This window comes from Eleutherodactylus coqui, chromosome 7 (genome assembly GCF_035609145.1).
Source record: "Eleutherodactylus coqui strain aEleCoq1 chromosome 7, aEleCoq1.hap1, whole genome shotgun sequence".
NCBI classification, from domain to species: domain Eukaryota; kingdom Metazoa; phylum Chordata; class Amphibia; order Anura; family Eleutherodactylidae; genus Eleutherodactylus; species Eleutherodactylus coqui.
Window position 1 is genome coordinate 38,020,194 of NC_089843.1, and position 27,637 is coordinate 38,047,830.

The window sequence follows — 27,637 nt, forward strand, 5'->3', positions numbered from 1 at the left end:
TATATTCCGCAGGTCAGTGCAGGAGCCCCACACGTGTATCCCGCAGGTCAGTGCAGGAACCTCACACGTATATCCCGCAGGTCAGTGCAGGAGCCCCACACGTATATCCCGCAGGTCAGTGCAGGAGCCCCACACGTATATCCCGCAGGTCAGTGCAGGAGCCCCACACGTATATCCCGCAGGTCAGTGCAGGAGCCCCACACGTATATCCCGCAGGTCAGTGCAGGAACCTCACACGTATATCCCGCAGGTCAGTGCAGGAACCTCACACGTATATCCCGCAGGTCAGTGCAGGAACCTCACACGTATATCCCGTAGGTCAGTGCAGGAGCCCAACACGTATATCCCGCAGGTCAGTGCAGGAGCCCCACACGTATATCCCGCAGGTCAGTGCAGGAGCCCCACACGTATATCCCGCAGGTCAGTGCAGGAGCCCCACACCTATATCCCGCAGGTCAGTGCAGGAGCCCCACACGTATATCCCGCAGGTCAGTGCAGGAGCCCCACACGTATATCCCGCAGGTCAGTGCAGGAGCCCCACACGTATATCCCGCAGGTCAGTGCAGGAGCCCCACACGTATATCCCGCAGGTCAGTGCAGGAGCCCCACACGTATATCCCGCAGGTCAGTGCAGGAGCCCCACACGTATATCCCGCAGGTCAGTGCAGGAGCCCCACACGTATATCCCGCAGGTCAGTGCAGGAGCCCCACACGTATATCCCGCAGGTCAGCGCAGGAGCCCCACACGTATATCCCGCGGGTCAGCGCAGGAGCCCCACACGTATATCCCGCGGGTCAGCGCAGGAGCCCCACACGTATATCCTGCGGGTCAGCGCAGGAGCCCCACACGTATATCCCGCGGGTCAGCGCAGGAGCCCCACACGAATATCCCGCGGGTCAGCGCAGGAGCCCCACACGAATATCCCGCGGGTCAGCGCAGGAGCCCCACACGAATATCCCGCGGGTCAGCGCAGGAGCCCCACACGAATATCCCGCGGGTCAGCGCAGGAGCCCCACACGAATATCCCGCGGGTCAGCGCAGGAGCCCCACACGAATATCCCGCGGGTCAGCGCAGGAGCCCCACACGAATATCCCGCGGGTCAGCGCAGGAGCCCCACACGAATATCCCGCGGGTCAGCGCAGGAGCCCCACACGTATATCCCGCGGGTCAGCGCAGGAGCCCCACACGAATATCCCGCGGGTCAGCGCAGGAGCCCCACACGAATATCCCGCGGGTCAGCGCAGGAGCCCCACACGAATATCCCGCGGGTCAGCGCAGGAGCCCCACACGAATATCCCGCGGGTCAGCGCAGGAGCCCCACACGAATATCCCGCGGGTCAGCGCAGGAGCTCCACACGAATATCCCGCGGGTCAGCGCAGGAGCCCCACACGAATATCCCGCGGGTCAGCGCAGGAGCCCCACACGAATATCCCGCGGGTCAGCGCAGGAGCCCCACACGAATATCCCGCGGGTCAGCGCAGGAGCCCCACACGAATATCCCGCGGGTCAGCGCAGGAGCCCCACACGAATATCCCGCGGGTCAGCGCAGGAGCCCCACATGTTTATCTTGCGGGTCAGCGCAGGAGCCCACACGTATATCTCGCGGGTCAGTGCAGCATTCTGTAGCTTTCATGGGATATGGGGGCTGATGGGGACCCATCAGAGCACAGTCTAGAGGACTGGTAAAATGTGGCGGGGTCCAGTGAGTCACTGTACCAATTGTTTCAGGCTGATAGTATGGTTTGTGTTTGCTGCAGACCCCATGAAGCCATGGATCCCAGTTGTCTACAAGGCTCTGTGCTGGTTGGTGTGTGGTGTGTTCTTATGGCATGGGTTGGCTCCACTGGTCCACCTAAACACATCATTGACTGGTGCCCACTACATTTCACTGCTTGGTGACCGTTTGCAGCCCTTCGTAGACTAAATGCACCCCCACAATGATAGCATGATCCCAGACCTCCCAACTGTCTCGGATCCAGTGGGACATTACTAGATTTGATTAGAACCGGTGTCCTGCTGTCCAGGTAGTCTGCCGTTTGTCCTGGCCGGCTATGGCCACCCTCACATCTTAGAGTGCCATAGCCATGCTGGGCTTCCAGCTCCGCTGCCTTCTAAAGGATGCATTTACTGCAATGATGTCATTGTGGTGTTCTGCAGGATATTATCGTAAGAGGCTAGAAAGTGCTGCGGAGAGGTGAATGAGTTCATCATTTTACTATGGGGGGCATTAGGACTACAAGGGGACGTTATGACTATAAGTACAGCAGGGCATTAGAGCTATATATTCCTGCATGAGGACAGTATGGCTACAGGAGGACATTGCTATTTATTCCTACAAGGAGATATTATGGTTACAGGGAAACGTATGGCTATATATTCCTAGAGGGTGCACTATCACTATTTATTACTACAGGAGGACATTAGGGTTATTTATTATTACATGAGGACATTATAGCTACTTATTACTACAGGAGGACATTAGGGCTATTTATTATTACATGAGGACATTATAGCTACTTATTACTACAGGAGGACATTAGGGCTATTTATTACTACAGGAGGACATTAGGGCTATTTATTACTACAGGAGGACATTAGGGCTATTTATTATTACATGAGGACATTATAGCTATTTATTACTACAGAGGAACAGTATGACTGCTTATTTACTACAGGGGACAGCGTGGCTTGATTTTCATTACCCAGGGAAGGCTGTGAGTTGCACTGTTATACAGTATTTAGGGAAAACCGTGTGTGGTACTATTAAAAGTTTATCCTATGTGGGGGATTAGCGTTTAGGGGCAGTAGCAGCGTGGGCATCCGCGGCCAGAGACAGTGACACCGGGCAACAACGTTCTTTAGTCCGGGCTTTGCCTGGGTTTATTGCAGCAGAAACATAACCAAAAACGGAAATGAACACCTGCTTGTCTGAGGTCTCACTATACATGTGGTTGTTCCTGACTACTCACTTCAAAACGTCAGAATACTTCTTGCTTGCTGTACACAGCCAGTCCGGTCCTCAGACCTGTGGAGGTCTCACCACACCCTCCTGGGTGTTGAGGTTAGGGGCGTCACCCTGTCAACCTCGCCTTTGGCTCTCTCAGCCCACACGCTGGGCTAGCCGGGCTCCTTGCTCTGCAGAGCCCTCTCTCTGGCTCTCAGCCAGACGCTCCCCTGGCTCTCAGCCAGATGCTCTCTGTCCATCTCTAACCTGCAGGCCCAGGCTTTATAAGGCCTGGTACCAGCCCCACCTGGTACGTGGGAGTGGCCATCCCACCCTTCACTTTGACCACTCCCGGAAAGCCGGCCCGGACTATGCGGCTTGGAGCCACTTACAAAACTACAACATGTCAGTAACATAGCGTTACTGACACAGAAATGCTGGCTTCCTCCACCGAGCCTAGGCCACTCAGTGGCACGTATCCACCCTCCAGCACTTTGTCAGTCACTGTCTCACATACCCTCCCCCTCTGTTCGAGCCCGTGGGTTCGGACACTTAGCTATCCTGAAATGCGTCCTTGACGAGGCCTGGGTCTTGGGCTTCGGTCCCATGCTCAAAGTCTCTTCTTCTTGGCCCTCCAGCGTCAAAGCTCCAGGCTCGGGGGTCTCTTTCTAGTGCAAGAACCTTGTCTCTGTGTTCTTCCAGTTCCTTTACCTCTGACTCTGACTTTTTCTTGGTAGTATTCAGTTTGCTGATGAGCTGGTCCTTGGAGCCAGCATCCCTGTGATAGGCTTCTACCACTTGGACAAACAGTTTCTTCACTTTTGGGGTTTGCTTTTGTACGTCACTATTCTTTTGCTGCAGTTCTTTCAAGACTTCTACGTCCACTTGTGAGACCTTCTGAGCCTCAGTAGTCTCCTTTTGTAAACATAAATTGGCATTCTTTACTACTTGTAACTTTTTCAGATTCTTTAACAAAATCCCCTTTTTTCTTTTCTGTCTGAACTGGGTTTTAGACATGTCTGGTCTCAGCACACTTCTTTCAGCCGCTTGGCTATCTGATTTGCAGCATTTTATCTTCATGCACAACTTCTCTGAGAACTGCTGAAGCTCTGATCTGCCTGACACCACTTTCAGGGGGCACTTCAGGGTTAGCGCTTCAGTCTCTTTCTTAAAGGGGTTGTCCCGCGCCGAAACGGGTTTGTGTTTTTTTTCAACAGCCCCCCTGTTCGGCGCGAGACAACCCCGGTGCAGGGGTTAAACAAGAAAACCGGACAGTACTTACCTGAATCCCCGCGCTCCGGTGACTTCTTACTTACCTGCTGAAGATAGCCGCCGGGATCTTCTCCCTCGGTGGACCGCAGGGCTTCGGTGCGGTCCATTGCCGATTCCAGTCTCCTGATTGGCTGGAATCGGCACGTGACGGGGCGGAGCTACAAGGAGCCGCTCTCCGGCACGAGCGGCCCCATTCAGAAAAGAAGAAGACCCGGACTGCGCAAGCGCGTCTAATCTGGCGATTAGACGCTGAAAATTAGACGGCTCCATGGAGACGAGGACGCCAGCAACGGAACAGGTAAGTGAATAACTTCTTATAACTTCTGTATGGCTCATAATTAATGCACAATGTACATTACAAAGTGCATTAATATGGCCATACAGAAGTGTATAGACCCACTTGCTTTCGCGGGACAACCCCTTTAATATTCTCTAGCAGGATCTCCATTTCTGCTACCGGTCGTTGGAACACACCTTTGGGCTTTTCCCGTATCCGGGTTCTCTTCTTAGCATCTGTCTTAGCGCTAATCCAGCCTTGCATTTCAGTGTGCACAAGCTTGTTACGCCTTTCTTTTGCAACTTTAGGAAACACTGACTTCTCCTCAGTAAGCCACTGTTCACACATCTTTTGTTTCTTCTCCCAGTTGGACGCCATCTAACATTGGTAACCAAGCTCCACACTAATGTCTTCTACTTCCTGCTGAAGACTCACTGTAAACTTCTCAAGTTCATCATAGATATCAGTTTGAAGACAAAACAGCTGATTTAGTGCTTCCACTTCTAGGATTTCACTGTCTGGCTCTTCAACCGTGACCCAGCATGCAGGGTTCTCATACAGTTTCTCTTCCTTCTCTCACATCATTTTCAGGGTGTGCGTTAAAGTTAACACTTCGGTCTCTTTCATACAGACCCTTTCTTCAGCACGCTCACATTCAGTGACATATCTTGCCGACCTGATTTTCTCTTCTGTGAGCTGCTGTTCACATAGTTGCTGTGTCTTTCTTAGTTTGGACACAAGCTCCTTTTGGAGACCAAGCTTCACAGAAGCACCTTCTATCTCTTGCTGAAGATGTACTTTAACCTTCTCGAGCTTGTCACAAGCAGCTATCTTCTCTACACACTGCTGCCTTGTAGTTTCTAATTCTCCTTGTAGTTCTCTTTTCTGCTCTTCCACAGAATCCAGACACAAAGCACTCTTCTCCAGTCTATCTTCCAGATCCACCACCTCAGCCTGAAGCGTTGCAATCTGCTCTGATAGGTTTCTCTTAGCTTTTGCATACTCCCCTACTTGCTTGAGGAGCACATTTTTCTCATCTTGCATAGCCTTCAGGTGTGCACTGAGACCAAGCTTCTGCTGCTTCTGTTCTTGCAGTAACTTCTGAGACTCTTCAGTCTGAGCTTCCAGCTTCTCCTGCAGCCTGCTCACCTGCTCAGACAATGCTGTCTGCACACGATCACCTTCGGCTATTTTTATTTGTAGCTCTTGAAGCTGCATCTCTACTGTGTCTTTCTTGCATTCATATGCATACTTGTCTTCCAACAACCCCTTCACCTTTTGGGACAGCTCAAGACACTCACTTTCCAATGTTTCTTTCACTTTTTCAAGTTGCTTCAACAGCTTGGACAGTTTCCCCACAGCGACAGCATGACTCCGTTCCAGCTCCTGGATTTGGGTTCCATGTACTTCAGCTTCCTCATCCAAGCTCATCTGTAGCTGGGATACCAGTCTCTCAAGCAGCACTTCCTGGTTTTCCTTGTGACCCAGTAAGTCTTCCAAGAACTCTGCTTGCTTTTTGGTCTTACTGCACGCAGCTTTCTGTATTTCCAGCTCTTCCTTGAGCTGACTTACTTGGCACTCCCAGTCACCATTTTTCTTTGCTAGCTGCATTTTCAACTCTTGGGTTTTTATTTGCAGTTTCTTACAGTCCTGTTCATACTGAACATTCATCTGTTGCAGCAACACTCGGTGATCAGCTTCCTCCTTAGCCAACCTCTCAAAATGCTCCTTCTCCTTTAAGAGAGCTGCACTTTTTGTTTTCAGCTGCTCCACCTCTTGAAGACTAGTTTCTTTCTCAAACTGTGTTTTCAACTTTTTACACTTAGGGGCTTGTTCTCCCAACACAGCCGTGTGATCCGTTTCAGTTTGTCGTATAAGGGGCTCATTCCCTGTAGTCTTGAGTGACTGTCAGTGTAGCCAACTGCTTTATTAGGCGTTGCCTTTCCTCCCACTGCTGAGCCATGGTCTCCTGTTGCAGCACTGTCTCTTGCATCCATTGCTTCAGCCATTCCTCCATACTGGCTGTATCTGGTTGCTGCGCTGTTGCAGCTTCCACCCGGGACATGGGGTTACGGCACGCTCAGACAATCTCTCTTTGTGCGGTTGCCCTTAGCAACGGTTCTCCAGTTGCTGCAGCAGAATGTCCATTAACTGGTGTATGTCTCTTTAAGACCGCTGCCCGCATCCAAACACCATATGTGGGGGATTAGCGTTTAGGGGCAGTAGCAGCGTGGGCATCCGCGGTCAGAGACAGTGACACTGGGCAACAACGTTCTTTAGTCCAGTCTTCGCCTGGGTTTATTGCAGCAGAAACAAAACCAAAACAGAAATAAACACCTGCTCGTCTGAGCACTCACTATACATCTGCTTGTTCCTGACTACTCACTGTCAGAATACTTCTTGCTTGCTGCACACAGCCAGTCCGGTCCTCAGACCTGTGCAGGTCTCACCACACCCTCCTGGGTGTTGAGGTTAGCGGCGTCACCCTGTCAACCTCGCCTTTGGCGCTCTCACAGCCGACACGCTGGGCTAGCCGGGCTCCTTGCTCCACAGAGCCCTCTCTCTGGCTCTCAGCCAGACGCTCCCCTGGCTCCCAGCCAGATGCTCTCTGTCCATCTCTAACCTGCAGGCCCAGGCTTTATAAGGCCTGGTACCAGCCCCACCTGGTACGTGGGAGTGGCCATCCCACCCTTCACTTTGACCACTCCCGGAAAGCCGGCCCGGACTATGCGGCTTGGAGCCACTTACAAAACTACAACGTGTCAGTAACCTAGCATTACTGACACAGAAATGCTGGCTTCCTCCACCGAGCCCAGGCCGCTCGGTGGCACGTATCCACCCTCCAGCACTTTGTCAGTCACTGTCTTACACCTGATATAGGAATTATGAATCTGAAAAGGCAAAGAGCCAAAGCTGTCTATGTGGCAGCCTCGGAAGAGTTGCGCCGCCTCGCCTATCCCTCTTGACTTCCTTCTGATGTTTGGAGGTATGGGTATTCCAGAAGGCTAATGCACCATGCCATTGGGCCCAAGTTGTCCAGAGCTGGATCAAGGAGCCTCCTGGAGAGTTCCTACAAATGGTTTGGCTGCACGTTCCTCGACCTGAGCGCAATCGAGCATTTATGGGATGTGGTGGAGAGGACCATTCACACCCGAGGTCTTGCACCTACAAATATCACGGAACTGTGGGTGGCTATCTGGATGGTGTGGCTCAACATCCCTCCTGACTTCTCGGAGGCCATGTCAAGTTTCTGCACTTCACCAGGCTAGAGGTCCTACATGATATTAGTCCCTGTCCCATGACTTGTGGCACGTCAGTGTCTATGGCTTGAAAATACAAGAAAAACTAAAAAGCTGAGGGAGGGAATCCTTGCTTGCTGTTGCAGACCCCACAGGGGTCACCGGTCCTTTTCAGACTCCTAAAGGGTGACTGTACCCGTCTGTGCAGTAATCCATCCATTGCCTTGAACATACCAGTGATTTGTCACGCAGTTTCCCAGAAACAGATTTTTGTGGGAAGGCGTTGTTTTTAATATTTATGGTCCATCCAGCTGTAGATCCGGGCGGTCCATAACCCCGTACTTCCCCACGACGCCTGTGTTTACCTGGGTAGGATTCTTCCACTTTGCGTCCGCTGCGCCCCAGCAGGGGGGCTGCTTTCTTTTAGTTTCTCTTTCTTTTAAGAAGTTGCGTGCTTTGGCCGTAGGAAAATAAACATCACACAAAAGTGAAAGCGCGCGGCGGGAGGGCTCGGCTCGTATAGAAGAAAGTCAATATTCCATGTTTACCTTCAAACATTCCCCTCTGCGTCCCAGCCCAGCTGTCTGCTGCAAGTGTTTTTAATAAAGGGCTTACTTAAGAGGAGAAAAAAACCATGTCTTCCTTACACAGCGCCAATCCTTGTCCGTGGGCCGATCACAGGTGGAAACGCTTTTAACACTATGAAGATATCTTGCTGTTTGGAAACCTCTTAAACCGCTTAAATCTCAAGATCTGGTTCTCAAATCCTGCAACATTGTGAGCCCGCCTTATGGAACGCCCCCACAAATATATAGATAAGCTATGTAAGCCCCTCCTCTTTTGGTGGGTTATTTCAAGGACCGTTCCCCCCAAAAAACAAGACTGTTGGCAGATATGGACACATCATGTCCCCCCAATTTTTTTTTAAATTCCATACTGAATAGCTTTAAGACGCCTTAAAGGGATCCTCTATTTAAATTTACTCTGAATAACCACTTAAGGACGCAACCTAGGTTTATACTTAAGAATGTGATGACTTTGGGGGGTTTCATCACTTTTTAAAAGTCATTGTTTTTTTTTTCTCTCGGCATAGGGGTGTGTTCATTGTTGGTGATCTGTAGTTTTATTGGCACAATTTTGGGGTGCATATAGTGTACAATAACTTTTTTTTGGGAGGGGGCAGGGTGAAAAAACATCAATTCATTTTCTTTTCTTTTCTGGTGTTCATTATTTGGTATAAATGACTTTAACTTTTTCCTGCTGATCAATATTTCTCCGACAAAACTAAAATTATATATATTTTTTTCCACTTTTGCACAATAAAAACCCTTAAAATTTTTTTCAAATCGAGCAATGTTTATTGAGTTTTTTTCGCTAAGAAATGTAGGGTACATACAACACCACAACCCCCCGTCCGCCCATACAGCCAGCACCCCACACATTATAAAGCCAGAGTCCCACATTTTGGAGAATTATCACAAATCAAGAGAACCTCTTAATCCCATGGAGCCCAATATAAGCTGCAGCATCCGAGATGCGGGCCACGGCCTAGGAGACAGCCAGGTAGAGTTTGGGCTTGGTGATGGTGGCTCTACCGTCTCCCACCCGGAGGGTAACCGGTGACCTGTCCAAGGGCCGAGGTCAGGTTAATAAAGGGGAACCCACTTGGGGATTACCTGAGTCCTTTTAGTCACTCGTGACGCCACCGTTTCTTCTGTAACGGGGAATTCCTAGATGGTGGAGTAAATGCTCTGTCGTGCAGCTTCTGTGGGGGAATTCCTGGTTGTCGGAGTAAATCCACACACACAGGTCCTTTTTAAGATGCGGCCTCCGGAAACGGATGGTCGACCGGTCGTTTTACTCAACTTTAGCAGCAAATACAGTTCAGCAGTTTCCTGGACAGGTGGTGCAACAGGGAGAATTCACGGGACGTCAGAAGAAACCACAGCCACAGTTATCTGTAGGTCCTGGCCCGGTACCACATTCTCTTCTCTTTTCCAATCTCTACCAGTCCACACTCACGGTCAGGTTTACACTGCCGAACTCCTGGGGGTTAGTCATCCCCAACAGTCATTAGGCCATTCTCTCAGCCTCTTCCATTCTGCACTATACAGGTTGAAGGTACCTGTGTGCAATTCCCGAAGACCTCTCTGCTGCAGGCCCAGAGCACTCTCAGAACTCAGAACAGAAGCCTCTTGCACACGCCTTGCAAGCACATATATCTCACAGGGTCACATGACAAACAAACGGATACATTTTCTAGACAGTCAGCTCTCATACCAGACAGTTAACTCTTTCAGTGCTGCAGCTAGGCAATATACACCATTCTTGCAACATAGAAGACACTGACAAGACAAATGCATGCATACAGCTATGGAGGGGCCCCGTTGTACTAGGCCACTACAAGGGCACTGTCTGATCCTATGACTTTCCATTACTTGGTACCTAGCAAGCGCAGGGAAAGACAACCAGGATGGGCTATCCACTGGGCCCATTGCTTTTAAAAGTTGGCCATGTTGCCCCTTTTCTGATGAACCCCTTTCTCTATCAGTATCACTGAGTTCAGGGTGCACTTTAGCTCTACACAGTGGGTACGTCTTACTGTATTCAGTGTCTGGCGATTATTTTCCAAGCTTGATATAATATTTTGGAAATGGCTAGCTTCTGCATTTGACCCGCCGGTGTATCGCCCACATACCCCAAAACTTCAACTAGAAGAGTACTGGGGATCTTAATGCCATAGACCTCTCTGATGAGATCATAAACTCTTTGCCAAAAGAATGTTGGAGAGGCACAAGCCCAAAACATATGGATGAGATCCACATCCGGCTCCTGACAGCGAGGACAGGCCGCTTCCCTGTGGAACCCCATCGTAACCAGCAAGTTCTACAAACTCAATGTCCTAGAAACCATTGCAGATGGTCCTCTGCCGGGCGAAGAGACAAACTTGGTACTGCCTCCGAATCACCAGACCAAAATAATTTATCTTTGACATGGCTGCATTAAGGGCCCAGAAGTATTTTATTCTTCCATGGAAGATCTGTGTGAGCGCTTGTTTATTGTATGATGAACTGTAGCTTTTACTGGCACCATGTTGGAGTGCATATGACTTTTTGATCACTTTTATTGCCTTTTTTGGGAGACAGAAGGAACAAAAACTGCATTTTTGGCTCTGGTGATTTAGCTTTTACAGTGTTTCCCGTACAGGATAAAATATGCGTTCAATAGATGGCGATGTCAAACATCTATTTTCTTTTCTTCTTTAGGAAGAAAAAATGGAAACATTTGCAAAAGAAAGTTGTTTCTTTAACTTTATTTTACCTTTTCAACCTTTCTATGTCTTTTTGTAGGACATTTGAACCTGCAATCCTACGATTGTTCAGATAATGCACTGCAGTACTTCTGTATTGCAGTCCCTATCTCTTTTTATTCCCAGTATGAGACCTGGAGGCCACAGTTATGCATCCAGTTGCCATAGAAGCCTATTAGCCCCTTGAGATTGGATGGCAGAGTACTCCCTCCCATTGTTAACCACTTACATGCTGCGGTCAACATCGATTCCGGCTGTCAACCACTTACAAGCCACAATCAAAGTTATTTCGAGTCCCAGCTTTTGCAGCAGGAGATCTACTGAAGTAACTCTATGGTGGTTAGGAGTTCAGAAAACAGCCATTTGGGCTGCATTGCGTTGTTTCCGTAACTTCCATAGAAGAGAATGGGAGTTGCTAAAACAGTGTAGCACTGCGGGCTGCTTGTGTAACACCGATCTTAGTCATTTTCCGGGCAATTCTTATTCATAAACTTTCCCCAGATAGGTCATCAATAGTTGATCGGCTGGGGTCTGCCCTTTGGACACTGGCTAATCAGCTGTTGGGGTGCCCATTGCCAATGTCGCAACCATACGGAAGCAGATCGCAACGACTTTGTGTAGCAGCCAGTACTGTTCATGCCAGCGCAGCACTCATTAATTTTGAGTGGGAGCTACACCTGCAATTACCAGGACTGGCCACTCCACAGGGTCGAAGTTATCTGCTTCCACTCCGGGTCTCGAATGACAGACTTCATCCAACCAGCTACTAATGACCTATGTGGAGAAGACATCATCAATTCAAAATTGTCTGGAAACCCCTTTTAAGCACTTGTAAACACAAGGTCTGGGAAGTCCATAAGTGGATACGAGGCATTTCGAAAGAGGAAATACAACTTGTGAATTGTAGTTGACCTCAAGAAAAAGAGGAACATGACTATTAATCAACGAGGATATGAGGACACTTCTATGGTCAAAAGTCTCTCTGCTTTCCATTTAAGGAGCCTGTGGAGGAACCTTTTAAAAACCTTCAATATTACTAGAAGTTGGAGACAACTGAGAATATATCTAACCACATGTTGGCTAACAGTAACATTATCTCAAGACACTCATGGACTGCCTCTGGAGGTTATATTGGGCCCATGTCAGGCAACACTCCAAAGCCCAATTCCTATGAAGCACTACAGAGTAGGCCGCCACCGAATTCTTATGAAGGTGTTCTACAAGAAAATCTATTGCTTGCCATGGGCAATAAAAACTGATGTTCTTGCAGACCGCTTTCATAAGAGTGCAGTACCAACCTATTTTTTCGTGCCCCCCCCCCCCCCCCCCCTCTTGTATTAGTAGTTTAGTATAAAACACCTTCACAGGTTCTGGCACCAGACTGAAAGCTAAAAACAGTCTACACCGCCACGTAGATGGCTGCACAGCGGAGTTGGTCTATACCTGAGGCGGGAGCAAGACCCAAGTACGCCCATGGATATTTAGAACTTTAGACCCTTTTCATATGAGCGTGTCCAACTTCATGGATGTAAAAAAAATAATGGAAACCCACTGCCTACGGACCTCACATGGACATACAAATTCCTTAAAATCAGTTTTCTGCACCAAAATCACACACTCATGTATCCAAGGCCTCGGGAGCAATGACTGGCCTTCACGTGGCCGGTTCAGACTATATTAGGGGATGAACAATCGTTCCTGTGATCACTTGTCCCCATAGAGTACAATCCTTGTCGGCAGCACAGTCCCTCGTTTTAATGGGGTAATGCACATAAGGTGCCGTCACTTGATTAGTGTGAGTTGCTAATATGTTGAGTGATCATCATCGTATTCAGATGGGCTGATCTGGCCATCAAGCATTGGTGCACTGTGCTTTAGGCCACAGTCTAGGGGGATTGTCCATGACTTGCATCTATGACTAATATAGGACTTGTCCATGAGATTGCGCTAGCTACTAGAGATGAGCAAGCATACTCGCTAAGGGCAGTTGCGCGGCTCTTTCACCCAAGCACATAAACGGCAATGGCATTTTTAAGTTTTCACGCCTGCTCCCCATAGGTGCCTGAATAGGCGTTTTTCAGCGATCAGCTTTTTCTCGTCCATTCACACGACTGCGAGCGTCATTTTCAGCTAAAAAATACGCCGCACCCCGAAAAACCCTCGCTCTACCAAAATCCTCAGGATGCCTTCCAGTGCCTATATGGAGGCACCTGTAAGCTTTTCACAGCGTTGGACGCTGCATAAATGCCTCCCCCTCCCTTCCCTTTCCCTGCTTCCATTGCAGTCTATGGGACCCGCCGGCGTATATTGGCCAAAACATAGTTCCAGAACTATGTTTTGGCTGAGCGTATATGCACCGGCCGCGTATATGTTCTATTTTTCATGTATTTACGCGCCGTATATTCGCCCATGTGAACGGCTGCATTGGAAACCAATGCTTCACATGGGTACCATATATACGCGCCCGGGCGTGAAAATGCGGTGTACATGCGCTCGTGGGAATAAAGCCTTACTGTGAGGTTGCCTTCACACTTGCAATTGCGATATCGCTGCATTTTTTAAAACGCAAATGCCAATAGGACTTGCTAATGTTAAAAAAACATCGCACAAAAATCGCAAAGCACAAACTTGCAATTTTTGTGTGATACGTTTTTAACATTATAGAGCCCTATTGACATTTGCATTAAAAAAAAGTAGCGATCTCTCAATCGCGAGTGTGAAGGCACCCTTAAAGTAACGTAGTACATTAACCAATGAGGGCAGCCGTAGCAGAATCTGTTCATGATCAGATCAGAGATGTGGTTAAGCACTAACGATGTGGGGTGAGTGAAGACCCCATTATTGTTCCTACTCAATGGCTAGCATTTCCTTTGAAGCAATACAATTACTGGCCTGCTCTATCCTACAACTAATGCATCCCTATAATTGTTGGGCTTTTCCTCTTAGTTGCGCTGCCTGTTTTACAGATTTCTGTGTTTTGAACTCTGAGACATTAAAGGTTCTTTAATGGAGGTAAATTCAACAATGTTCTCTCTATAATGACTGGTTGCCATGGAAATGCTGTTAAGATCCATTTCGTTATTCTTTTGCACACAATAGGGGATAGTTGCTGGCAGTTGTTTAAGGAGAAAAGACCCCTTGCACCCTGTGGAACATATGGTTATATTGCTTCACCTGTGATTGGTTGATGTAGGTTAATGAAAATGTTCTCTGTTACTTGAGGTACATTGATTATATGATCTAGTGCTTGTAGGTGTGCAGATGACCCATTCACTTGTCTTCTAGTTGAATGATGTGATGTGATATAAATAGTTAATAACTAACGTTAGTATTGGCAGTCCTCTCCTGAAATACTCTGTGCAGCTGAGAGATTCCATAACCCTTCAATTTGTGGAACTTCATGTGACTTCATCATCATTTACCTCTCTCTGAAGTTGTGTAAGGATGTTGCTCTCCTACAAGGTTAGCAAAACAGACTTTCTGAAATTCTCTCTGCTGCTGCGTCCCCATATGGTGATGATAATGGTGCTAGAGTTGCATATGATTGGAGTAGGGTCCCATCAGGACAGAGCATTCCAGGAGATGAGTGTTCTGCTTTTGAGACCGTCAGTCTCATATGATGCTAGAGTTGTATATGACAGGAGCAGAGGGTCCCTATCAGAACAGAGTATTAACCCTTTGCAATCCAATTTTGGCTTCAGGGTTTCCTAGGGGGTTTTCTCTTTCCGTCATTATACAATAGCACCATCTGCTGGATAGAGCCAGTACTGCGATATAGGACATGCTGGAGAGGCCCCCGGCAACAGAGCGGCCAGTAATATACAGTAAGAATACCCTGATGGACGTCTTCCGACATCGCAGCTGTACAGCCTTCAATCAGGACGTCTTTAGACGTCAGACAGTGGATTGGAAAGGGTTAAAGGAGATGAGTGTTCTGCTTTCGAGACCGTCAGTGACCTGTGTCTTCATACGGTAATAATGGCGCTAGAGTTGCATGGACAGGAGTAGGGTCCCATCAGCACAGGGTATTCCAGGAGATGAGTGTTCTGCTCCTGTGACGGGCAGTGACCTGTGTCCTCATATGACAATGGTGCTAGAGTTACATATGATTGAAGTTGGGTCCCATCAGCACAGGGTAAAGAGGTGACGTGTCAGTTCATGACATACCGGTAGATTCTATGCTGTACCCACACCTCGAATTCCAGACATGGATTTGCCCCAATGAAGAGGTCTAAATCTGTGTGCATATCCACAGTCGTACATTTGCATAGCCACAGAAATATCTGTCGCTGGTCTGTAGATTGCTGTTGCCATTTTTAAAGGCGCAATCCATGCAGCACAACCCCCGTCTGCCACGCGAACCCTCATATAGTCACATCATAGCAGCTCCTGAAATACTCTATGCCGCACAGGCTTCATCCCCACGATTAGCAGGTGGAAAAAGATTGAAAATCTTTAATTTCTTGTACTCGCATAAAGAAGCTGAGTGACGGACGTGACTTCTGTCAGCGCTACTAGTCTTCCTCATCCGCTTGTTCTTATCGCCCTCTACAGGTTGAGACATCAGACGCGTAAGGAGCTGTATGCCTATAAACAGGTGAGCTTAGAAACTGGTTTGTCGCTCTGTACCCCAATTTCTGCGTTCTCATGCCACCCCGATTCTTTTGTTGACCCTGTATACTCTTTAAGATGGGCAGCCTGGTCTTGGGTCAAAAAATGTATCTTTATGTAAAAAAAAAAAAAAAAAAAAGTGCCGAATCCAACCGGTCGCTTTGCAGTTGTTGCGAAACCAAGATCTCCATCGTGCCAGGAGTAGTAGTCTTGCAACAGCTGGAAGACCCTGGCTGGCAGTAAGTGGATATGGGGTACTACTGCACCCACCAATCAGCCCCCCGTATTGAGTTAGTTGCTGCTTGAGATATACAGTATGTTATTCCACCCCTCCCTTCTATCTGATTGACGGAGGGAAATCATATGGTGACGCAATGAAAACTTTAGGGGGTCCAGACAGATTGGCTGCAGAATTTCCATTCGGACCCTCCCTTTTTATTATTCTGTTATTGTTGTTTTTGTGTTCTTGTTTTGTAGCTTTTCTTCCACTCTACATCCACATTGCATTTTATGTTTCTTCTGTTTTATTACCTTTTTTTTCTACTTTTCAGGTTATTTTAAAAGAGAAAGTAAAAGAACTGAATCTCTATGAGGTTGGTATATGATTTGTATGGAACTAGTAAAGTGCATTGGATGATGTCCTGTATAGATAAATTCCCCCCTCCCCCCTACACACACCTCACCCCCCTGGTGGCTGAATGAAACCCTCCATGCATGTTACTTCCCACGGCGTAGATGTGGATCCACTGTGTCTTTGACCGATTTGGCTTTGCACTAAGCCTGGGAGCTGCACCTGGGCTTCCCTGGTTTTCACCCTTTAACCCCACCAGATGGGATCTGGTCTTCACTGCAGGGTACACCAGACTGCTTCCCCAGAAATAGTCTCTATGTGGTTAGAAAAACTGTAATGCAGTAGAAGAGGGTGTAGACAGAGACTTGGTCGAGGAACAAGCCGAGGTCAGGGCTGGTGGATAACTTGCACAGTCGAGGGTCAGGGCAGGCAGAGAAATGTGTAATCCATAAATGAGCCAGGTGTCGGTCAGTCTTCTCGTTGTGCCCTCTGACGTTATTCTCCTTTCATCTCTTTGTAGATTTGTGCTGTTTGTCTAGAGGAGTTCAAGCCCAAGGATGAACTGGGTATATGTCCGTGCAAGCACGCCTTTCACAGAAAGTAAGTAATCCTCCTTGATTGTAAGCGAACATCTCTGAAACCATACAGTGTTCCCACGAAAATAAGACACTGTCTTATTCAGTTTTGCACCAACATAGGTACAGTGACTTATTTTCAGGAAGTGAGAGGTCTTAGGCTGGGTTCACACAAGGCGGATTCCCGTCGGAAATCTCGCGGTTTGGCCGCAGCAAAAACCGCGAGATTTCCGCCGGGAGAACCGCCGCGGTTTAAGCCGCGGCGGCTTTGAAGCGGCTCGGCCGCATGCTTTTCCATTGCGACCGGCGCTCCCATAGAGGAGAGCGCAGCCGCGATGTAAATAAACAAAAAAAAAGTAAATAGACAGGCTGCATCTTTTGAAGCTGCGGCGGCCGCAGCCGCGGTTTCAACCGGATTTACCGCAGCGGATTAGCCGTCCCGTGTGGACGATATTTCTGAGAAATCTCATCCACATGGCTGGCTAATCCCGAGATTAGCGGCCGCAGGCGGTTTTGCCGCGGGCGGATCTGCTGCGGCAAAACAGCGGCAAATCCGCCCTGTGTGAATCCAGCCTTATACTCACCTGGCCCGCAACATCTGAGTCCCTTCCGCTGGTCTCTGGCACTTTGTATCTATTCTTGCTGTTTTCCTCCACCTCCTCTGGAGAAGAAAGTAGACAGACAGGGAAAAAAAACCTCAGTGCTCCCAGAAACAGACCCTCGAATATCCTCCGTAATTGTAAATACAATCCTTTTATTCCAGTGCAACGCGTTTCATCGCCCAACTTGCAACTTTATCAAGCATAAAAACAACTCAAACATACATCTCATATATATAATATATTATATATATATAATAAGACCAATTGGCATCTACTTGCATACCGCTGACATGTGGTAAATACGATCGCTGCCATTTCCGGGTTTATCCAGGAACGTAGTTACGTTCAATATGGAACGCATGCGCACCATGTGATGGAGCGCTGCGTTCCACAGTGCGGGATGACGTGGATCACATCGCACCCAGGGTATGGACAGGTATGGTGCCTCAGTCGTTGGCTCTTCTCCCTTCCAGTGCTGAAGTTCTAGGTTTAAATCTGACTATGGGCAACATCTGTATGGAGTTTTTCAAAGTCCCTGCAGATGATATTCTTGATCAGATTTGAACCTAGGACCCCAAGGTACGATTTCTACTCACTGAGCCGCATTTGGTCACCGCCTCATTTGGCTGCACTAGGTAACTTCTGGAGGCCAAATTGGTGCACTCAATATTTATTATTATCATATATATATATTTTTCTACTCCCATGGACTTTAATGGAAATCGGGATCAGGTCTTCCGGATTATTTGGGGAAAATCAGGTCGGACACTCCCAACCCGATTATTCCAATAATCAGATATGACTGCACATCAGTTCTGTATGTAGACATTGCATATAACGATCCCATCTTACTGTTGCCTTTTTCCAGGTGCCTCATTAAATGGCTGGAAGTGCGGAAAGTTTGCCCCCTGTGTAACATGCCTGTCCTACAACTGGCACAACTTCACAGCAACCAGGAGCACGGACCTCCGCAAGGCCCGTTGCCCGGAGCGGAGAACATTGTATAGTTTACAGCCAACACGTCATCATGGTTCGCCCATACGAGAAGCCACAGATCACATGTCCCTACTCCGCATCTTCGGGGCAGATCCCAGAATCCTGGTCGGCAGCTGATGGATTCCAGCGCTGCTCTCCGACATGGATATGTGGACTCTGTAGCAACCAAAGCACTTTCATCGCCTGCCTCTACGCAGGAGAGACACAAGGGAACTTGGCAGCAGTATTTGGCCTTTGGACGAGCACTTTACAAGATTTCACTTGCAACTTTTTTGTTTCTTTTTCTTTTTACCGTTTTATATGGAAATCTTTACTGGAAGTTTCACTGTGCCAGAGCCGGAGGTGGCACGACTGTCCATTTACAAAGGGAAAGGATGGTACCGAACCCAGGAGAAGCTGGGAGATGGACTATTGCCGCACTATGCAAACTGCTTACCGTAAACCGTGCACATCTCTGTGTGTGACAGAAACCCTGTACGCCTGCGTCTGTCCACTTTTATCCTCCGTCTTTATAGATTGATCTCCTCAAAGTGTACCCATCACTGGCATGGAGCCATTTTGCCAGCTTGACCAATATTCCATATGTTGAGTCTAAAGGACCTAGTTACAGCATTGAGGTATGAGGCACAAGATGCCTCAGTGCTGAAATTAGTAATCTGATAAAAGCCTAAAGTACACAATTTTAGGTTGTTTTTTTTTCTCCAAAAAGAAACTGCTGATTGTTGATTGGCCACATTAACAGATTGCAGCACTGGATCTGAACATGATCATGGACACCAACAACTTATGATTCGATACAGAAATGAGCTACGTAAAACGACCCTCCACTTTTGGGGCAACATTCTGTACCAGGATCGGCGAGCGAGGGGATGGACTACCGGGCGTTTTCTGCCATAACTCTGATCTGCTGGTTTTCAGTTTTGTTTTCAGCCGTCTAAGATGCTTAACACAATCTTTAAGCTACCTAATCCCACAGTGCATGGATAATGTTAGACTACAATGCACTATACCTGCTCTCTGATTGGCCATAGCTGGTCATGTGATGCGCACAGGCCAATCAAGCACAGGGCACTGCGTGCATTAGGTAGTTGGCAAGCTGTTGCATGCCATCTTGGACATCCGACAACGGGGCCTTGAATTTCCTGATCGGAGGGGCGGCAGAGGAGAACTGCAGGCGCTATACACCCCTCTGAGTCTTGTCCTGGTACAGAATTTCCTTCTGAAGTTCTCTTCTAAGTCATTAGGTAGCTACGAAATTATGCCGTTTCACTAAAATTCAGGATTCCTTCGCAGCACTTAACCCCGGGATAAACCCTCAACATTATACTGGCTATGATGGCAAGAGAATACCAGCGCCGGGCCCTCACAATGCCCACAAAACGGTTATTATTCTAGTGTATCCTACATAATATTTTGGAAACGTGCCGATTCTAGAATTGTTTGCTGATTCTATGAAAAAGATGATGATAATAAGCCAAATTGTATATTTAGTGACCCGTTAATGTGGCAATGACCAGGCCTATCTGCCAGATAGATGAGGCTTTCCTCGTGGCATCCGCCTTACAGAGCACTTATAAAAATTTTAAAGGTGGATGACCAGCAGTCCTTATGAGATGGGGAAACACGAATTTAAAGTGACCCTCCACTTTTGGGACAAAGTTCTAACCTCGGGCCAACGAGAGTTGGCGGTATTATATTACTTGCAGTTGTTCCTCTCTGCTATCCTTCTTCTGATCTGCCAGTTTTGGGTCCCATTTTTGGCTGCCAAAGATGGATGACCTAATCTGGAGACTACCTAATTCTCACAATGCGTTGGTAGTGTTACTTTTGCATTATAACTCCTCTCTGTTTGGCCAAAGCTTCTCACGTGATCAGCACTGGCCAATCGGAGAGCAATGCACAGTAGAAAATAGTAGTAGCCATCTTGGACAGTCGAAAACCGGGACCAGCACCAGCGGATCAGATGCACGAACAAATATCAGTAACACACCCTCAACCCCGCTGGTCCCAGGACAGAATTTTATCCAGAAACCCGAAGGTGGCTTCAGACAAGTCTTACAGAATTACCCAATGGGTATTATATACAGGATGAGTCAAAAGTCAAGAACAGTGCAGATACGTGGCAGGTGGAATTTATGTCCCATTGGTGACCGACACCATCACCACCTCCCAGATCCGAACACATCCTTGGATGTACACAACCTCACACCAGCACCACATGCTGGGTCTCATCACATCCTTGGATGTACACAACCTCACAACGACTTCCTGCCGGATCCGATCACATCCTTGGATGTACACAACCTCACACCGGCTCCACAATCTGGGTCTCATCACATCCTTGGATGTACACAACTCACACCAACACCAGCTTGTATTCAATATTAAGATTCTACGATTTCGCCATTGTTTTTCCAGAAAGGTATATCACGGATATGAAGGATCAATCTGGTTAAAAACCAGTTCTCAACCGATTTTAATAATTTCCTTGAAGGGGATGTCCAGAATTAGAAAAACATGGCTGATTTCTTCCATTAGGCAGCATCACCCCTTTCAATGGGTTGTGTCTGGTGTTGCAGCTCAGCTCTAAATGGGGTTGACTTGCAATACCACAGACCTCCTGTGGACGGCTGCGGCACTGTTTTTTGAAAGAAAGCTGCTGTGTTTTCCTATTCCTCTAAAGCCGGTGACAGACTACCTTATTTTGGCCTGTTTTCCATCTTGGCCTGACTGCGGTTCGCCTGACCCCAACGTTGAGCATCGTACATTCCTATGATGCTCAGAGTTGGGGCCAGGAGAGCCGCTGTCAGGCCGGGACACAAACCAGCCTAATAACTATAGAAATGGCCTCAGGCTACAGGGTAAAGGTGTTCCCCCTAATTACATGAGCTCACGTCTGTGTTGTGCCCCTCCCATGTCAGGTTTATCGTGTTATTTCTTCTCCTTCTTTGTCGTTCAGTGTTGTACGTTGATTTTTGTACTATTATTCTTTCTCCTTCTGATATTTTGCAGCCAGGGGGCAGTGTGTTGTTTTTTGTAGTGTGTGGGGTTTTTTTCAGTAAAATCTAACGCCTTACTTATTTGGCGCAAGTCATTTGCTATAAGGCTTGAAATGTGACTGTTCTGTACTTGGGTTGAGCTGGCCTGTTCTAGTAATCTGATGACCAAGGGTTTTGTTGAGATGAACTGCAGCATTTTAATGTACTATGACCAAGCTGAACAATCTGCCTTCCTGTAAAGCAGAAGTCGCCATTTTATCATTTGCATATAGAATCAATCTACATAAAAAGTTGAGTCACTGTGTAAATGTATTACATTATATATCCTGTACTGACATCCTGTATTATACTCCAGAGCTGCACTGACTGTACTGCACTGTGTACATGCATTATATTACCTACTCCAGAGCTGCACTCACAATTCTGCTGCTGGACTCATTGTGTACATACATTACTTATCCTGTACTGATCCTGAGATAGATCCTGTATTATACTCCAGAGCTGCACTCACAATTCTGCTGCTGGACTCATTGTGTACATACATTACTTATCCTGTACTGATCCTGAGATAGATCCTGTATTATACTCCAGAGCTGCACTAACAATTCTACTGCTGGACTCATTGTGTACATGCATTACTTATCCTGTACTGATCCTGAGTTACATCTTGTATTATACTCCAGAGCTGCACTCACTATTCTGCTGGTGGAGTCACTGTACATTACTTATTCTGCACTGATCCTGAGTTACATCTTGTATTATACTGCAGAGCTGCACTCACTATTCTGCTGGTGGAGTCGCTGTGTACATACATTACTTACCCCGTACTGACCCTGAGTTACATCCTGTATTATACTCCAGAGCTGCACTCACTATTCTGCTGGTGGAGTCGCTGTGTACATACATTACTTACCCTGTACTGACCCTGAGTTACATCCTGTATTATACTCCAGAGCTGCACTCACTATTCTGCTGGTGGAGTCACTGTGTACATACATTACTTATCCTGCACTGAACTTGCGTTACATCCTGTATTATACTGCAGAGCTGTAATCACTATTCTACTGGTAGAGTCACTGTGTACATACATTGTATTTCCTATCCTGTACTGATCCTGAGTTACATCCTGTATTATACTCCAGAGCTGCACTCACTATTTTGCTTGTGGAGTCACTGTGTAGATACATTACTTATCCTGCACTGATGCTGAGTTACATCCTGCATTATACTGCAGAGCTGCACTCACTATTCTGTTGCTGGAGTCACTCTGTACATACACTACTTATCCTGTACTGATCCTAAGTTACATCCTGTATTATACCCCAGAGCTGCACTCACTATTCTGCTGGTGGAGTCACTGTGTACATACATTACTTATCCTGTACTGATCCTTAGTTACATCCTGTGTTATACTCCAGAGCTGCACTCACTATTCTGCTGGTGGAGTCACTGTGTACATACATTACTTATACTGTACTGATCCGGAGTTACATCCTGTGTTATACTCCAGAGCTGCACTCACTATTCTGCTGGTGGAGTCACTGTGTACATACATTACTTATACTGTACTGATCCGGAGTTACATCCTGTATTATACCCCAGAGCTGCACTCACTATTCTGCTGGTGGAGTCACTGTGTACATTACTTATTCTGAGTTATATCCTGTATTAATACTTCAGAGCTGCACTCACTATTCTGCACTGTTCACATACATTATACTACTTACCCTGTACTGATCCTGTAATATAAAGTGACTCATTTTTATGTAGATTCTATCTATACATAATTGTTTTACTCCTAGGCGTGTCCAAGCAATGTCAGTGTTGCCAATATCAACCAATCATGTTACAGCTTTCTCTTCAGTGCACGGTATTATGCTTACATTCCCAATAATACACTGCATTCTACAATCATTGTGTTGAAATATAGAGTTGCACAAATTTCCAACCAACGACAATGGGGTTGTTGAGATGTTCTCTTATCGGAATCCCATGAGGCTCCCAACTTATGGAGACCCACCAATGGTATCGTCTGACATGGCGAGGGTAGCGAAAAATGGAATTCCCCTTTAAGTATTTTCAGAATAAACTTGAAAAAAGTCAATTTTATCTTTCCTCCGCGCGTTTTGGGGATTGTTGTGATTGTATTTGATTAACCTGCCTCATCTGTGAGCACTTCTTCTTCTCTTAGAAAACCCACAACTAATACCATTACTTTGCTGTGTAGAATTCAAGGTGTTCCTAAAAAGTTTCAGCATTTTTGGCCAAACTTTTATTGTTACAGGATGTATAGTATCTCCTGCTTCCATCACTAATCTCCTGGGGCACACCCGCCATGTGCTACATCATACAACTACTTCTGGTGGACATGCCATCCATTAAGTTTGTATTTTCTTAAATTTCAAGTATTTTTAATCCTATGGAATTCCCTCTGTATCGGCTGTGGGGACCAGTCAGAACTATGGGATCCTGGTACGTTCGTAGTCGTGCCTGAGGGAGTAACTAGCCGAGTTCTTAGACTTGCCTATCAGTGCAATGATACTTTAGAAAGCTATATTGTATAGTATATTCAAGGGGTATCCTGGTTTTGGTGTATTATATCCCTCTCCACTTTATTATATGTTGGACCACTTTAGTGTTTTGGATTTTGTGGTGCCAATACCCAATATTTTTGAATTCTTTTTGCTTTTTGAAGTCCTGGTATAAAAAAACTTTGATCATTTTATTGAAGCTTGTTGACAACATTTTCATTCCTTTAAATAGAAGGAAAAACAACATTTCTTGGAGAGCAAACTATTAACTAGAAACTAGCTCTCTAACTAGTATTTTATATTAATCATCCATACCGCAGAGAATGGCTGCCACCACTCAAGATGGCTGACTTGGATCTTCATTACCAATGCTGTATATTTTCCAGCTACGAGAGTGTATTTGTATAAGAAAACTCATTTTTGATACCATGCCTACCCTGAATTACCTATAAAAATATTTTATAGCCCTGTCAAAGAAACACATTGTGAAGGCGGCCATTTTGTAGGCTGAACCAATCAGTAGGGGATTACTTTAAGTGATATTGGTGGCTTCAGTAGGTCACGTGTTTCAGTGCTCTTTACGGCAGAGCTGGCCAGTTGTGTAGAGGTTATCCTAACAAAATGGCTGCCCCGTCATGTAGACATTCGATGTTAATACAACGGCTTTGCCTCAATTAACTGTTTTGATCTTTTTAGTATTTCATCGTAAGGCCTTGTTGTTGGATACGTATTTTTGTAGGGGTAAATATAACGGTTTACTAGATAGATGGGGCATATTGAAGTAGAGGGGAACTGTCTAAAAGCCTGTGCCAAGATTTGTACATCTATTTTCCTTACCGCCGCTCCAGTGTAATATACTATGCTAGGCTGAAAAAAGTTCAACCTGTATCCACTCCCTCATGTTGATCCAGAAGAAGGCAAAAAAAAAAACAATGAGGCAGAAGCCAATTTACCCTCATTCTGGGGAAAAAATTCCTTCCCGACTCCACAATGGCAGTCAGAATAATACCTGGATCAAAATTTGAGATCAACAACCCATCTGGTTATTTAGTACATATTTCCTGCAATGTTGTAGCGCTCTAAAAAGGCATCTAGTCCCCTCTTAAACTCCTCTAAGGATTTTGCCATCACCACGTCCTCAGGCAGAGAGTTCTACAGTCGGACTGCTCTTACAGTAAAGAACCCTCTTGTGTGTTAGTGATGAAACCTGCTTTCTTCTAGACGTAGCAGATGCCCTCTCGTTACTGTCACAGTCCTGGGTATAAACAGATCATGGGAGAGATCCTTGTATCGTCCCCTCATGTATTTATACATAGTTATTTGATCACCCCTTAGCCGTCTTTTTTCCAGGGTAAATAATCCCAGTTTTGATGCCTCTCTGGGTATTCCAGTCCCCTCATTCCATGTATTAATTTAGTTGCCCTTCTTTGAAACCCCCCAAGCTCCACAACATCTTTCCTGAGCACCGGTGACCAGAACTGTACACAGTATTCCATGTGAGGCCTGACAAGTGCCTTATATAATGGGAGGATAATGTTCTCGCCCCTATACCTCTTTTAATGCACCACAAAACTTTATTTGCTTTTGCAGCAGCTGACTGGCATTGGTTGCTCCAATTGAATCTACAGTCCACTAATACCCCCAGATCTTCTTCCATCTCACTTTTCCCTAGCAGTACCCCATTTAGTGTATATTGGTGACATCCGTTTCTCCTGCCCATGTGCATAACCTTACATTTATCATTTCCCATTTTTCTACCCAAGCCCTCAACTTATCTAGGTCTGTTTGTAGCCATACCTTGTCCTCCTTTGTATTAATTATCTTCTATAGTTTCATATCATCTGCAAATATTGATATTTTACAGCCCCTCTATCAGGTCATTGATAAATCTATTGAACAGACACAAAGCTTAGTACTAAACCGTGTGGCACCCCGCTAGCTATGGTGGCCCAATCAGAGTACAAACCATTTATTACCACCCTCTGCTTTCTATCTCTGAGCCAGTTCTTTAGATAGATACAAATGTTTTCGCCCAGTCTGAGCGGTCTCATTTTATATATCAGCCTACTATGCGGCACAGTGTCAAATGCTTTAGAGAAGTCCAGATATGAGATCAATAGACTCTCCCAGGTCCAGCCTAGAGCTTACTTCATCATAGAAGCTAATTAAATTGGTCTGTCATGATCAACCCCTCATGAACCCATGCTGGTGAGAGGTTATGCCGTTGTTTTCCTGGAGGTATTCTAGGATGGCATCTCTTAGAAACCTCTTGAATATTTTTCCAATTATTGAAGTTAGACTTACCGGCCTGTAGTTACCAGGCTCTCTTCTTGACCACTTTTTGTATATTGGAACCACATTGGCAATGCACCAATCCAGTGGTACAATCCCGGTCTCTATAGTGTCCATAAAAAGAAGAAACAGCGGTTTGTCTATCATGTCACTCAGCTCCCTTAGAATCCTTGGGTGTATTCCATCTGGGCCCGGCGATTTGTCGATTTTAATTTTTTTATTATTTTTAAAAAAATCTTTTTTAACCGGCTCTGCAATTCTTCCTGCGTTAGGTAATATTTAGTGGGGGGTTCATTGTATGTATGCTTTGTAGATCATGTGCCTGCAGTTGTGATGTCCGACTCGAGCTGCATATCATTAGTAATAACGTGTCCACATGAGTTATGCACCACTGAGCAGTTTTAAAGACTAATGGTCCTTTTACATGGGATGACTTCTCCGCTTGATGCAACAAGCGCTGATCGACACGCATCTCAATAGACATTTGTTTCATGTCCTCTTTAAATGAGCAGTGTGTCTGCTTACGTCAGCGAATGATCTGAGGAATTCCCCGTTCTGATGCTTGGTCTATGTAAAAGGACCAGGACTCCAGTCAGAGATCAATCACTTCCTACAAGTTGCCAATAGGGGGCAGAAGTAACCTATTCAGATTTTTGCTTTTTTTAAAGACTTTTTTGATTTACATCTATGCTCTATTATAATGCCTGATAGGAATATTACATCTGTGCTCCATTATAATGCCTGATGAAAGTGGTCTTTAGAATTTGAAATAAATATCGACCTGAATGATTCCAATAATTAAATTGCTGACAGGAGAGTGGCTAATTAAAGATTTCCATATTTCTTGGGTTGTACTTTCTTGAAGAAAGTGTCGGGAGCAATAATGTGTCACGGCCCTTTAATTACCCCCCATAATTACAGGTGATGACCTATAAATGTCCAGTAAATCTGTCTCAGCGTTACAAGGTAAAGGAAATTCCAATGTAGTGTTTTACACAGGAAAGAAAACTGTAATTTATTTATGTTTATTTCTCTAATTTTCCCTTTTTTGTATTTCCTTTGTCTTCTCTCGTCCCGTAGTGCGACGTTCCATTGTCCAGTGCTTTTTATTATTTTTTCCTTTCTCGGATTGTTTGTGAGACCTCAGGTTCTCGGTTTCATAGACGTGTTTGTACACTAAAAAACAAGAGAAAATTCTGCAGCAGAATATTTTTTAAGACTTAAAATCTCACTGTTTTTGTAAGCTATATTTTTGTATATTTAATTGCTATTAAAACTGTTTTTTGCTAACTTACAATATTCATATGAAAGAAGAAAACTGTTTTGCATGTGATTTGACTTGAACTGTAAATAAAGGAGAAATTTGGAAAAAAGTTTTATTGTATGTAGCCAGTTGTGATACTTTAATTTGAGTT

The 27,637-nt window shown here is 46.0% G+C and overlaps 1 protein-coding gene across 2 annotated transcripts in view; it reads left to right on the forward strand.

The window, feature by feature from the left end:
* Positions 1-27,575, forward strand: part of RNF24 (ring finger protein 24) — a 140,781-nt gene extending 113,206 nt beyond the window's left edge. For both annotated transcript variants that reach the window (XM_066572932.1, XM_066572931.1), the window contains exons 3-6: positions 15,600-15,642; positions 16,208-16,249; positions 16,748-16,827; positions 18,273-27,575. In XM_066572932.1, the coding sequence (XP_066429029.1) occupies positions 15,600-15,642; positions 16,208-16,249; positions 16,748-16,827; positions 18,273-18,411 (304 nt within the window). In that variant the 3' untranslated portion in view covers positions 18,412-27,575. The remainder of the gene's footprint in view (positions 1-15,599; positions 15,643-16,207; positions 16,250-16,747; positions 16,828-18,272) is intronic.
* The last annotated feature ends 62 nt before the right edge of the window (positions 27,576-27,637 follow it).